The following is a 13,502-nucleotide window of genomic DNA, read 5'->3' as shown; positions in this document are numbered from 1 at the left end:
AAAATTAATTTTAATTTGACGTTCTAGCACGCCCAATTGAAAAAAAATCTAGAGGTAGTCAACGCAGAAAGATTGATAGATTTTTGGTTTCAGCGGTCTTATCATGAATTAAAAGAAAAAAATATTGATGAGTCAATCTCACAATAGTTATTTGTACAACTAGTGCGCAAAGTGACACTTTGCTGCATCGAAAGAAACGGCTAGGGCGGAATGGTTTCTTGAGTGTAGCAGAGGAACTTTGCGCACATATTTCACATTAAATTTTTCCTACAGTTACCATTGAATATGAAAAGTGGTTGATTATGGGTAAAATGATGACTGAAATCCATCAAATGTTTGTCTGTTTAATTTTGTTATTAATAACAACTTTAATTTATTTTAAACTTGATAATCCAATTGAAAATTAATAATCGATAATTTATTCAAATTAAAAATTGAATTAATCCAATTAATTTGAAATTTTGAGTAAATCTTAATTTCTAAATAATTTTTCAACCAATCAATTTATAAATGAAAAAATATTATTTGAAATAATGAATAATTAATAATATTAAAAATGTATAATTTAATGAGTTCTCATTTTTATTTATTTGAAAATCAGAAAAAAATATAGATAGAACAAATTCGCATTCAAAATACACGCCAACAATGTCAACAGCTGATTGGGATGGCTGCAAGAGTACACCAAGTAATACTTTGCGCACTAGAGCGGAAAAGTGATTCTTTGCGTTTTGTAATAAGTGCAGGAATGGTCACTTTTCAAGGTAACTGTAGGAAATTATTTAATTTGACGTTCTAGCACGCCCAAATTTCAGTGAATCTAGAGGTCGTCAAATCGTTGATAGATTTTTGGTTTCTTATCAGAATTTAAAAAAATCATTAATTGGCCAATATGATAAAGAACAAAACATTATAATAGTTTTTTCAGCAGTCTTATCACGAATTTTAAAGAAATCATTGATGAGACAATCTCATAAAAAAATAATAAGACCATGGTTGAGTCATGTACCCAGACTTTTAGGAAATCTATGAAATCATGAAACAGACTAAAGAACTGCTGTATTCAGTAGAAACTAATCTTCAAAATGCAAGTTTTAAGCATCCCTACAATTGTTTGGATAACAAAAATAGCACGTTCAAGAAATAAATTCGCTAAAGATAAACAAAAAAGTAGCATTCATTACAGTCCCTGAAATGTTAACACGAACACAACATAATATAAACTTGTATACAACTTCTGTAGTTTATATTCTAGAAAGAGGAGAGAGAAAATAAGTGGAAGAGGGAGAGAAGTAAGAATATCTGTAGCAAAGAAAAGAGAAGTAATGCTCAAGAATGACAAATGAAGTCGGAATTTATTGGAAGATGAGTCACTGTCTTTTCTTCTTCTCCTTCTCGTCCTTCTTCTTCTTCTTCTTCTTCTTCTTCTTCTCTTTCTTCTTCTTCTTCTCTTTCTTCTTCTTCTTCTCTTTCTTCTTCTCATTCTCCTCCTTCTTCAAGAATACCATACCAGGCTGCTGGAATAAGTGTGAAAACATCTAGTGCCGGCACTAAATTACCCTAAATAAAGACACTAACCGACAATACACATCACCCAATAATAATGACACTTCTCTGTTCACTATAGTGAGGTCCACGTTATAATGGCAGTGTTTGTTTAGCAGTGGTATTGCTATCCTTGTCTATCATTCAACAAAGCGGATAGCGCTATCTCTTTCTCGCTTTGCTCTGTTGCTAGATCGACTTTTAACAATGTAGAAATAATAATTGATTAACAAAATATTTCATCTTAATTATGAAATTATTGAAAAAAAAATTTCTTGCTTAATAAAATATAATTGATTATTTTAAACTGGAATGAACATTTAATATAACATGAATAAACCTGTATCAGCTACCGTCTATAGAAGGCATTGACAAGAGTGAGGATCGGCAACGTTGTTTTCCTATCTTTCTTCAATGCTTGCTTTGATTAGCAATGGTATTGCTATCCTTGTCTATCATTCAACAAAGCGGATAGCGCTCTCTTTCTCGCTTTGCTCTGATGCCAGATTGTCTATTAACAATGTATAATTAATAATACATTAACAAACTATTTTATCGTAATCATTAAAATTTATTATGAAATTATTGAGAAATATTATTTCTTGATGAAAACACAAATTTGAAATTGTCAACCACTTTTTATTATTATAAATTATTTATATACAGAACCAGGTTTCGTGGCTTTACCAGCCACATCTTCAGCTGTTTGTTTTTGTGTTTTCATTATGGAAAAGTACCACAACATCACTCACAACACAACTGTATTATTTCTTGCTTAATAAAATATAATTGATTATTTTAAACTGGAATGAACATTTAATATAACATGAATAAACCTGTATCAGCTACCGTCTATAGAAGGCATTGACAAGAGTGAGGATCGGCAACGTTGTTATCGTATCTTCCTCCACTGCCATTATAACGTGGACCTCACTATACTACTGAGAATACTCCAACAGAGACTGAAGGTCTTTAAAAAAATCATTGATGGGACAATCTCACAAAAATGTATGGACCTTGGTTGAGTCATGTACCCAGACTTTTAGGAAATCTATGAGATCGTGAAACAGACTACAGAGCTGCTGTATTCAGTAAAAACTTATCTTCAAAATGCAAGTTTTAAATATCCCTACAATTGTTTAGATAACAAAAATAGCACGTTCAAGAAATAAATTCGCTAAAAGATCAACAAAGAAGTAGCATTCATTTACAGTCCCTGAAATGTTAACACGAACACAACATAATATAAACTTGTATACAACTTCTGTAGTTTATATTCTAGAAAGAGGAGAGAGAAAATAAGTGGAAGAGGGAGAGAAGTAAGAATATCTGTAGCAAAGAAAAGAGAAGTAATGCTCAAGAATGACAAATGAAGTCGGAATTTATTGGAAGATGAGTCACTGTCTTTTCTTCTTCTCCTTCTCGTCCTTCTTCTTCTTCTTCTTCTTCTTCTTCTCTTTCTTCTTCTTCTTCTCTTTCTTCTTCTTCTTCTCTTTCTTCTTCTCATTCTCCTCCTTCTTCAAGAATACCATACCAGGCTGCTGGAATAAGTGGGAAAGGAAATTAGGTCCTGAAAATTGATTATCTACACCTGACAATCCATCAATTCTCTAACTCTCTCTCTCTTCCTCTCCTTCTCCAATTATTTGAAGGCTAATATCCATTGACAGACAGACAGAACACAGAGGCTGACAGCCGACTGCTATTGTTTAGTGTGAAAACATCTAGTGCCGGCACTAAATTACCCTAGATAAAGACACTAACCGACAATACACATCACCCAATAATAATGACACTTCTCTGTTCACTATAGTGAGGTCCACGTTATAATGGCAGTGTTTGTTTAGCAGTGGTATTGCTATCCTTGTCTATCATTCAACAAAGCGGATAGCGCTATCTCTTTCTCGCTTTGCTCTGTTGCTAGATCGACTTTTAACAATGTAGAAATAATAATTGATTAACAAAATATTTCATCTTAATTATGAAATTATTGAAAAAAAAAATTTCTTGCTTAATAAAATATAATTGATTATTTTAAACTGGAATGAACATTTAATATAACATGAATAAACCTGTATCAGCTACCGTCTATAGAAGGCATTGACAAGAGTGAGGATCGGCAACGTTGTTTTCCTATCTTTCTTCAATGCTTGCTTTGATTAGCAATGGTATTGCTATCCTTGTCTATCATTCAACAAAGCGGATAGCGCTCTCTTTCTCGCTTTGCTCTGATGCCAGATTGTCTATTAACAATGTATAATTAATAATACATTAACAAACTATTTTATCGTAATCATTAAAATTTATTATGAAATTATTGAGAAATATTATTTCTTGATGAAAACACAAATTTGAAATTGTCAACCACTTTTTATTATTATAAATTATTTATATACAGAACCAGGTTTCGTGGCTTTACCAGCCACATCTTCAGCTGTTTGTTTTTGTGTTTTCATTATGGAAAAGTACCACAACATCACTCACAACACAACTGTATTATTTCTTGCTTAATAAAATATAATCGATTAATTTAAACAAGAATGAACATTTGATATTACATCAATAAACCTGCATCAGCTACCACCGTCTATAGAAGTCATTGACAAGACGGAGGATCGGCAACGTTGTTATCGTATCTTCCTCCACTGCCATTATAACGTGGACCTCACTATACTACTGAGAATACTCCAACAGAGACTGAAGGTCTTTAAAAAGCCATAAATTGGCCAGTATTATAAAAAACACAACATGATAGGCTATAGGGGCTTCGTTAGTCATGTACTCAAACTGTTAGGAAATCTATTGACCATGAAAGTCTCCATTGTCACTGGTTTGTTTTTGTGAAACTGGCGTTTCTTTCAGATCAAGACTGTAGTGTGGGTCTTTGTCAAGCTAAATGGAGTCGGCTATTTACAGAGAAATAGTGACAGAATATTGGTTAATAGATGGATAGAAAGATCAGAAGAATAGAAATGACTGCCTTTTCTTTGACCTAAGAGGGCGAAGTTAGGGCGCAGTTGAACCTCTCTTACACTTTACCCTCGTATAGAATAAGAGATAAAGAAGGAAGAGGATGGGAAGGAACTTGATAAATGAAGAAGAGAAAGTTACAGTAGATGGAGAGAAACTCTGAGGCCCGGTTGCACAAATGCCGGTTGAATTTTAATCCTGATTTATTTTACAAGAACCAATCAGATAAGGCTTTTCCGAAAAATAGGTTTCTCCAATTGGTTCTCGTGGAATTAATCATGGTTAAAATTTAACCAGCTTCTGTGCAACGGGCACTAATACAATCAGTAATAAGGTGGAGATGAAGAATAGAAGTGGACCTAATATTCAACCTTGGAGAACACCAACTGTATTCGATTTTATTTGGGAAGGAAATGCGGTCTACTATGCTGAATTGTGCTATTACTGTATGAAAAGATGTGAGAGGCATATAGATTCTATAATTGTTCATAGTTCCTAGCTCAATAAATTGAGATTAATGTTAGATGTGATCGAATGCCTTTGACAAATTGAGAGAAAAATGGGGGGGAAACAATTTTTTGACTGGTTTAAAATTGATTAAAATAATTTGAAGAAATCAACAAACAACATGACTGAAACAGTTACAATCATATGACCCAATTACACAGTCATAAAATGTAGTATACTACCTAGTATAGTGGTTCTTTGATTGAGAACTGACACTAGAGCACTAAGTAAATATGATAAGGTACTACTTATTTTGACTGGTTTCCACCATTGTAGAATCAGATAGAAAGCCTGATACTACAGAATTCAACTTAAACCTTTTAACAATTCCAATTTTTATCTGTATTGAAGTCAATTAAATTTCTAATACATGACTTGAATTGTTTAAATTAAACAACTTCAAATAGCTAACAACTTTATAAAGTGGTGAAAACATAACCTATCTTTTGGACTATTTTAATGAATCAAAATTCGTGGGAGGAACAGTTTTGGGCTGTGCCTGTTGATCCTCCAACAAATTATTAAAAAAAAGATGATTGTGTATCATTGAATCAATAAAAAAATTTAAAAACTGCAAATTCAAAACATTGACAAGACAGACAAATGATATCGGACTAGAAGACCTTTGACTAGATTATGATGCACAATCAACTATGAACTATACTAGGTAGTGATACATACTGATACTAAATATGACTGCTGAATGGGCTCATAGAAATCTGTCAACTATTTACGAAATTCAAGAATCACCCACCTGTATGCTTACTCCCGGCCACATTCACATTGGTACTTGATGACCCCAGGCCTGGCAACTTTTTCCAAAATGCAGACCTTGCCTTAGGCGTTGGTGAGCCACGTGCCAAATGCTGACTACTCCTGGTCAACGAGTTGGTCCCTGTACTGCTGCCACTGAAGCCAGAGTCCAGGCTACAGGTGGCCGTGCAAGAGGGAGACAGCAGATCATCACCATTTGGTCCTCCCGGGCCGGATGTGCAGAATGCTCCAGTCCTGGATGATGATGATGATCCCCCAACTGATGTGTTGGCCAGGGGATGGTGGTCGAGGTGAGGGGAGGGTGTCGATGAGGAAGGTGGGGAGTTGTTAGCCTCTGGCATCAGCATGGCTTCAACTGTTAGGTTCAACTCATCTAGGACCTGAAAATTCATGAAGGAACATTATTTTTGTAGGAGATTGCAGCCTCCAAATTTTTATGGAATAGAATAGATAAGAACAATGGTCCTTGGAAGAGTGATCTAAGTATAATCACAGTATTTCAAAAGTTGGAAATGAATTTAAAAAACTAGTTATTTGTGCATCTAGGTGATCAAGTGGAACTTTTCCCTTAGAGGGGAATATTATTTTGTCACATTGAATGGAAAGTGCAAAAATTTTCTTGAGAGAAAAATAGTTATTTGTGCATCTAGGGACTAAAGTGCAACTTTTTCTCCCTGAGGGAAACTGTTGTCGCCCGATGGCGTAGCTGAGGGCGACAATTTCCCTGAGGGAGAATAAGTACTTTAGTCCCGTGATGCACACAACATTTTTCCTCCACCTACACCAATACCTATAACAATGAATAATTTTACTACATCTTCACGCTTTCACACTATTTTTTTAAAAACAAAATTTAGCTCACCTCTGATAATAATTTGTTGATAGTTGCTAGTTGATAGTTGATAGTTTATAGTTTCCTTATGAGTCACAAAATTCCATGTCGCGTATTAACTATTATATATAGATAGTTTATAGTTTATAGTATAGATGATGATTGTTGATAGTGTAAAAGCCTACTTCTGATAGTAATTGTTTATTGTTATTGTGCACCCATCACAATTTTGAGAGTGTGTACTTTTTCATATCCACCAACGGTTGAACATAACCTAACAATCGAAATAGAGCTACTTATTTCCTAGAGCTAAAATATTCCAAAGATCGAAATAGAGCTCTTTTACTTTTCCTCTACCGACCACGACAGTGTTGCCACATTCCTCATTCTTCAATCGCGGCGTTGTCGGACTTCTTCCCCATGTTAATCTTATGGGTTTATTTTTACTCCCTTGGGAGTAAAAGTGATCACTTTTCCCGCTGGGAATTATTTTTAGTCCCATGGGAGGAAAAGTAGTACTTTAGTATTCGATTCCAGGGTGTAAAATGAGACTTTTGATAGTAGGTGGAGGAAAAACATATTTCAGTCTTATGATGCACTCATTATCCCCCCGGCCTCCACTAGCTTTTATAACAATGAATTATTATTCAACTCGACCTTCATGATTATTCTTTGCTTCACACCAGATGTCCAAACTTGACCTTACTCCAATGCCTATTCTTTTGTCCTTGAACACATAATCTCATAGATATGACACCCCATGTTATCTAGGAGTCATCTTAAGTCCTTAGGGAGGAAAATCGGTATTTCAGTGTTCTGCACAAGGGAACAGAATACATTACATATAGAACAAAAAAATTTATCCTGAAAAAATTCAATTCCCCTCAATTCTCATGATGGATATTGAATACCTGATTATTGATTAAATAATCTAGTTCAACCAATTTCAAATTGGAGAATCAAATTCTCAAATTAATCAAAGTAAGTATCTCAAAATTAGTTGTGGACGTTTTACTGATTTGAAAAAATGTTTGATAATTTGACAGATTACAGGAAAACTAAGAGAGAATGGATATTATTCTCCACACAATTTTTGTTGATTTCAGCTTGAAGGATTCCATGGCGAAGCAGGATTCAATTCTTGAAAGATATGGAATTGATGAAAATGAAATTCATTGTATATTAAATAATGTAGTACAAGGAGTATCCTTAGTTTTTCTCTCCCATTCAGTGTTTCTTGTAAAAATTAGAATAATAAAATAAAATAAAAATAAATAAATAAAAAATGAGACAAACTTAAAAATATCTCACCTGCAAATGCCTAGAATGCACATATCATACCTTCTGCAATAGTTCAATGACTCCTACCCCTAGTGGGGAGGATATTTTTAATATTCTTTCTGAAGAATGGACATTGATATGTCCAAAGCTCCGCCAATTTATTTAGATGCATAACAATATAATATCTATAGTTATTATATTACAAATTACTTTTTCATATCATATACAGTTCAATAATTATTTTCTTAGTCTATATTATGTAAATTCATCTATAATTTTGCTGTATTGTAAGCTATTGTATATAAGTATATAAGCCAGTATATTGTAATCTACATAAATAAAGTACTCAATCAATCAATCTCTTCATAGATGTTCTCTTGGAAGAGAACATTTCATATCCTTGAAAGATATGAAATTAAATAGAATAAAATCCATCAAATGATATAAAATTTGTGGATAAACGTTTCACATATCTCACCTGCAAATGCCTAGAATGCACATATCTGACTTCCTCCTCCAGCTGACTGGCCCCTATCTCCTCATAGATGTTCTCCTCGGTGCCATAGCGTGTGATGAAGGTATGCTTTGAGGTACTAGGGCCCGGCTCATAGTAGGCATAGGCATAGTCTGTGGGACCGGGAGGGTAGGGCGGTGGTGGGGGGAACCTGAGGTAGGGTCGCCGTGGTGGGGGGGCTCCGTAGACCCCCCTGGAGGTCTCGGGGACCGGGGACGGCGAGGACATTGTGAGGATCACGATCACCAGGAGTTATGAAGGTAAAATGATTCAGTGAAGAATCAACATTGTGATGGAAACAGTTAAACAGTTATAGGAAATCAATAGTAGATCAACATTTTGAAATTAATCAATTGTTATACAGTTGTAAAGAATCAGTAAAAAATCAACATATTTTAAGGTGATGATACCAGGAGGTGATTGATAAGGGTGGAGGGTGGATACAGGTCACCTGAAGATCATGAGTGGTGTGGGCAGTATATCTGAAACAAAAGAGGGAAAAAATTGTTAGAAATTTTGTAAATATACAAGACTACTTGGATATCAGTTGTGATGATGTACAAATTGATAAAGAACGTTGGTGATAGTTACGCATAAAGAACATCTATATAAATAAAAATCAAGCCTCAAATTTTGACATTCAATAACTTTTTTATGTGTGCACCGAATTTGATGATTTTTTTAGTTGTGTTCGTTATGATCAGGACCTATCAAATTTATAATCCAACTTCAGGACTATTTCATACGTTCCTCAAAGTTTACATGAGCTGGCCACACACACACAAAAAATCAGCTGTTATAAACATTGCGTCATACAACAGCCGTCGGTAGATAGTAGACAAGAGTGTGTGCTGCTCCATAACCGCCCATGTATTTTATTCTAAACGCCCCGACTAAAAACAAAATGACTATTCTGTGTGTAACCATCCAGCAGTGCGGCTTCAGGTTAAAGAATTACATGCTCTAAAGACATTGCTTTGTTTCGAATAATTGTGCTGTCTTCGGTGTTCAAAATTAATTGATTTTTAGTAAATTAATTATTTTGCAGTTTGAAAATTTTCTGCATCCAGCTAAAGTTAATCATGAGATTAAACAATTTGGCGGTACGAAGTTCGCCGGGCCAGCTAGTTTTACTATAGTTGGGGCCAAGCAACGCTAAGCGTTTTTCAGGCGTTTACAGACGATTAGGCAGGGCAAAAAGCTCTCCGAATTATAGTATAGATTACAGATAACACAGATTAAGGCAGCAGTGTCCCGTCTTATTAATTTCGAAAGTGTTTTTAATACATAAATATTCTTAAAAATATCCTTAACGCATCGAATCATATTATTTGGAAATCATCCTCAACAATAAATCAAATTAGATGTAGCTTGTATGCTATTTGCCAATAGCAACCATATTAACTGTTTCAACCTCTTATTTCGAGCTCAATGTCTTATGTCTATGACATTATTAGAACTATGTATGATACTATGCAAGCATACTAAAATGCTAGAACAATAAATTGCACTAGATCATCAATTCATCCAGTTTGGTACACCAGAAGCAAATTGGAGAAAGACAGAGATGTGAAAAAGTGACTAAATAGAAAGAGAGATTAAAAAAGAAGCGCATGACTAGAATAAGAGAAAGAGAGATAGTGGGAGAGAGATTGACAATAAACCAGATGGTTACGTGCGTGTGAGAGACAGAGAGGGAGAGGGAGAATAAGACTTGTTTTATGAGCTTCATTGATGGAGCAACTCACTAAACAGACAGTAGAATTATGGCTGGTCCAATAACAGAGCCTTGTTAATTAGCTTTTAACCCCATCTGTAATTGGTGATTGCTTCTTCTCTTTCACTCTTTCTCCCTCCTTTTCTCATTTTCTATTCCTCTCTCGTCTTATTCTCTCTACTTCTTTTTTTCATTATTTCTCCTCTCCACTTCCTCCCCTAATCCCTCTTCCTCGCTCGCTTCCAACACTTCTTTCTTTTCTGCTTCTTCTTATCGTTCTTATTGTTTTTCTTCTTCACCTCATCCTGCTTCTACTCCTCCTATTCATTCCCCTTCTATTCCTATTTATTCTTCTCCTCCTCTTCCTACCTATTTTTTCTTCTTGTCCTCCATTTTCTTTGTCTTCTTTTTTTTCTTCTTCACCTCATCCTGCTTCTACTCCTCCTATTCCTCCCCCTTCTACACCTTCTTCTACTCCTAATTATTCTTCTCCTCCTCTTCCTACCTCTTTTTTCTTCTTGTCCTCCATTTTCTTTGTCTTCTTGTTTTTCTTCTTCACCTCATCCTGCTTCTACTCCTCCTATTCCTCCCCCTTCTACACCTTCTTCTATTCCTATTGTAAAGATCGTTCAAAAATCATCACATGAACTCAAATACTTTTCATGCAGAAATTGCTAATACAGTAGTATTAATAAGAAAGACTTTATTTCATCATTCCAAATAAATGATCAATAGTATCAGAAATTTGATTCTGTTTGTTTGCATCATCTTTGCAAGTGTTAATTTATTAATAAAATTACAATTATTGTTTAAAATCAGTCGTTCTAAATTTCAATTCCTTGCTTGTAACTGTTATATTATAAGTTATCTTTCAGGTTCTTCAGCTTGCGAATCAATCTTAATTTATCATAATATAAATCACATACAGAAGAACCTGACCTCCCCTATCGCCCTCATAGATCACAGAAAATTCTGGGTTTATGTGAGCGAAGGTGGATGTGCTTCTCCTGTTGTGATCCTCTCAAGTCAACAAAAGCCTACATATTCCGGAGCAAAAAAGGGATGGATCATGACACTATTTATTCTTCTCCTATTTTTTCTTCTTGTCCACCATTTTCTTTGTCTTCTTGTATTTCTTCTTCTCCTCGTATTCCTCCTTTCTTTCCTGCAACTTCTCTTCCTCCTACTCTCCTCCGTCTCCTCCAATTTCTCCTTCACTTCCTCTTCTTCTCCTTCTCCTTTCGATGTTTGATGTCTGTGATGTCACAACTTTGGACCAGAGACAAGATGTAGAAGAACGTGTGTTGTGTGCTCATAGATCTGTCTAAAGCTTTTGATGGATTTGATATAGGTTATTGGACAATATTATGTGAGTGTGTTTAATGTTCCAACCCAACAAAATATCGGTCATGATCAGGTTCGGAACGCTGTATAACAGGTGTAGCCTGGGCTACACTCAATATTGTACTAGTAGTTCTGTGAACAGTAGACCTTACGCAGTTTTCTCATCCACAAGTACCTAATGTGAACTGTTTTAAATATTAACAAAATCAGTTCACGTTTAATTTGTATTCCATATAATTCATCCAGTACCGTGATAATCTTTCCATCTGATGAAAATTAATTTTTCACAATCAAAAATACTAGTAGTTCTGTGAACAGTAGACCTCGCGCTCAGTGAGTTACATTGACCTGTTGTTATGTTTCTCAAAAATTAATAAATAATTTATCAATTAAAAATGTCTAGAAAAAATCCTAAATAGACATAGAGCTTTCTGTCCTATATCGTACCGTGACGTGTCGTCCCGGAATGTGAGTGTGAGCGCTGTTATCAGGTCTGGCTGCAGCTGTCTACAACGTTGATGGAAAGATACAATTTTCAAGATGTTCGATGTTTTTGAACGTGTAGTATTATAGTCAACTGTCTACTAACGTTAATGGAAAGATACATTTTCAAGATGTTCGATGTTTTTGAACGGGTAGTATTATAGTCCACTAGACAGCTGATTTATGATGAATAATTCTAAAGTCTGATTTTTACTCTAATACTGGCGTATGAAGGAGGCTCCTTTTTCCTTTTATTTTATCCTTGAAATGCAAAATTTCCAAAAACCTTGTATATACGTCGACGCGCAATTTAAAAAGGAACATACATACCTGTCAGATTTCATGGAAATCTATTACCGCGTTTCACCGTAAATGCGCAACATATAAACATTCAAACATTTAAACATTAAGAGAAATGCAAAACCGTCTACTTGAATCTTAGACCTTACTTCGCTCGGTCAATTATAATTTCTTCAGCATTATTTAGTTCATTTTATTTTTTTCAATCACCTATCAAATTAGTTTTTTCAAATGTGAGAATATTGATACTAATGAGCACACATAATAATATCATGACTGCAAACAAAATATTGAAACCAAAGACCTTAAAGATGCATATAACTCTTTATGGTCTTTGATTGAAACTATAGACCTTATAGAAACAGACACGGCTTCTCCAGAACATTTCTGTGTAATTCACTTGTCAGCTGATTGATTATAAATAATTCTATAGTCTGATTAATCGTATCTTCAGAGTAGATGATATAAATAGTGATATCAGAATATGGAGGAATTTCTTTTCTTTACATATATTATCCTTAAAATGCAAAATTTTAAAAGACCTTGTGTATACATCGATGCGCAGTTGAAAAAGGAATATTCCTGCCAAATCTCATCGAATTCTATCAACGCGTTTGGCCGTAATCGCGTTACATACAGACAGGCCTCACTAAGTTCGGTCAATCAGGACCAAGCCACACGTAGCGTTTTTTTCAGGTGTTTTCCGGCAGGGCAGGAACCTCTGCGATTGGCTGATTGGGTTGGCTTATAATCAACCACTTGCTTCAAGCTACCAACTAGCTTGACTCAGTGGCAAGTCACTTGCCTCCAGTTACCAACTAGCATCATGTAAACCAGCCTTCAGCTAACAATTGGGGAGTCGTTGTAGTTCTGTGGTTTTCAAGACACAGTTGAAAAAAGCAGGTGTTACAATGAGTTTGATATTACTAGCGTGTTAACCGGCGTTGTAATGATTGGTTGTAGAGAACATGAGGTGTAATGGTGGAAGAAGGTGAAGGAGAAGAAGAAGAAGAAGAAGAAACAATTACCAACGACATAGTCTACTCTACTGGAAAGGAATTTCCTGCTATTACACCCAAGCTTTGTGTAAAAGTGTTTTCTTCTTCTTCTTCTTCTTCTTCTTCTTCTTCTTCTTCTTCTTCTCCTTCTTCTTCCTCACCTCCTTCTTTTTCATCATTTTTTCTCTGTAATCTTGTTAGAAGGAAAGGGCGTAACCAAGACAGTAACGAACAATA

General features: G+C 35.0%; 1 protein-coding gene across 1 annotated transcript in view; it reads right to left on the bottom strand.

Annotated features, from left to right (window-relative positions):
* Positions 1 to 13,502, bottom strand: part of LOC111058836 (rho guanine nucleotide exchange factor 10-like) — a 92,944-nt gene that overhangs the window by 32,187 nt on the left and 47,255 nt on the right. Inside the window, exons 2-3 of the mRNA XM_039441179.1 lie at positions 8,388 to 8,905; positions 5,777 to 6,176 (exon numbers count right to left, since the gene is read on the bottom strand). Coding sequence (XP_039297113.1) covers positions 5,777 to 6,176; positions 8,388 to 8,651 — 664 coding nt within the window. The 5' untranslated portion in view covers positions 8,652 to 8,905. The remainder of the gene's footprint in view (positions 1 to 5,776; positions 6,177 to 8,387; positions 8,906 to 13,502) is intronic.

This window comes from Nilaparvata lugens, chromosome 14, assembly GCF_014356525.2.
Source record: "Nilaparvata lugens isolate BPH chromosome 14, ASM1435652v1, whole genome shotgun sequence".
NCBI lineage: Eukaryota > Metazoa > Arthropoda > Insecta > Hemiptera > Delphacidae > Nilaparvata > Nilaparvata lugens.
The sequence above is the reverse complement of the archived record's forward strand: the minus strand, read 5'-3'. Positions and strand labels throughout refer to the sequence as shown.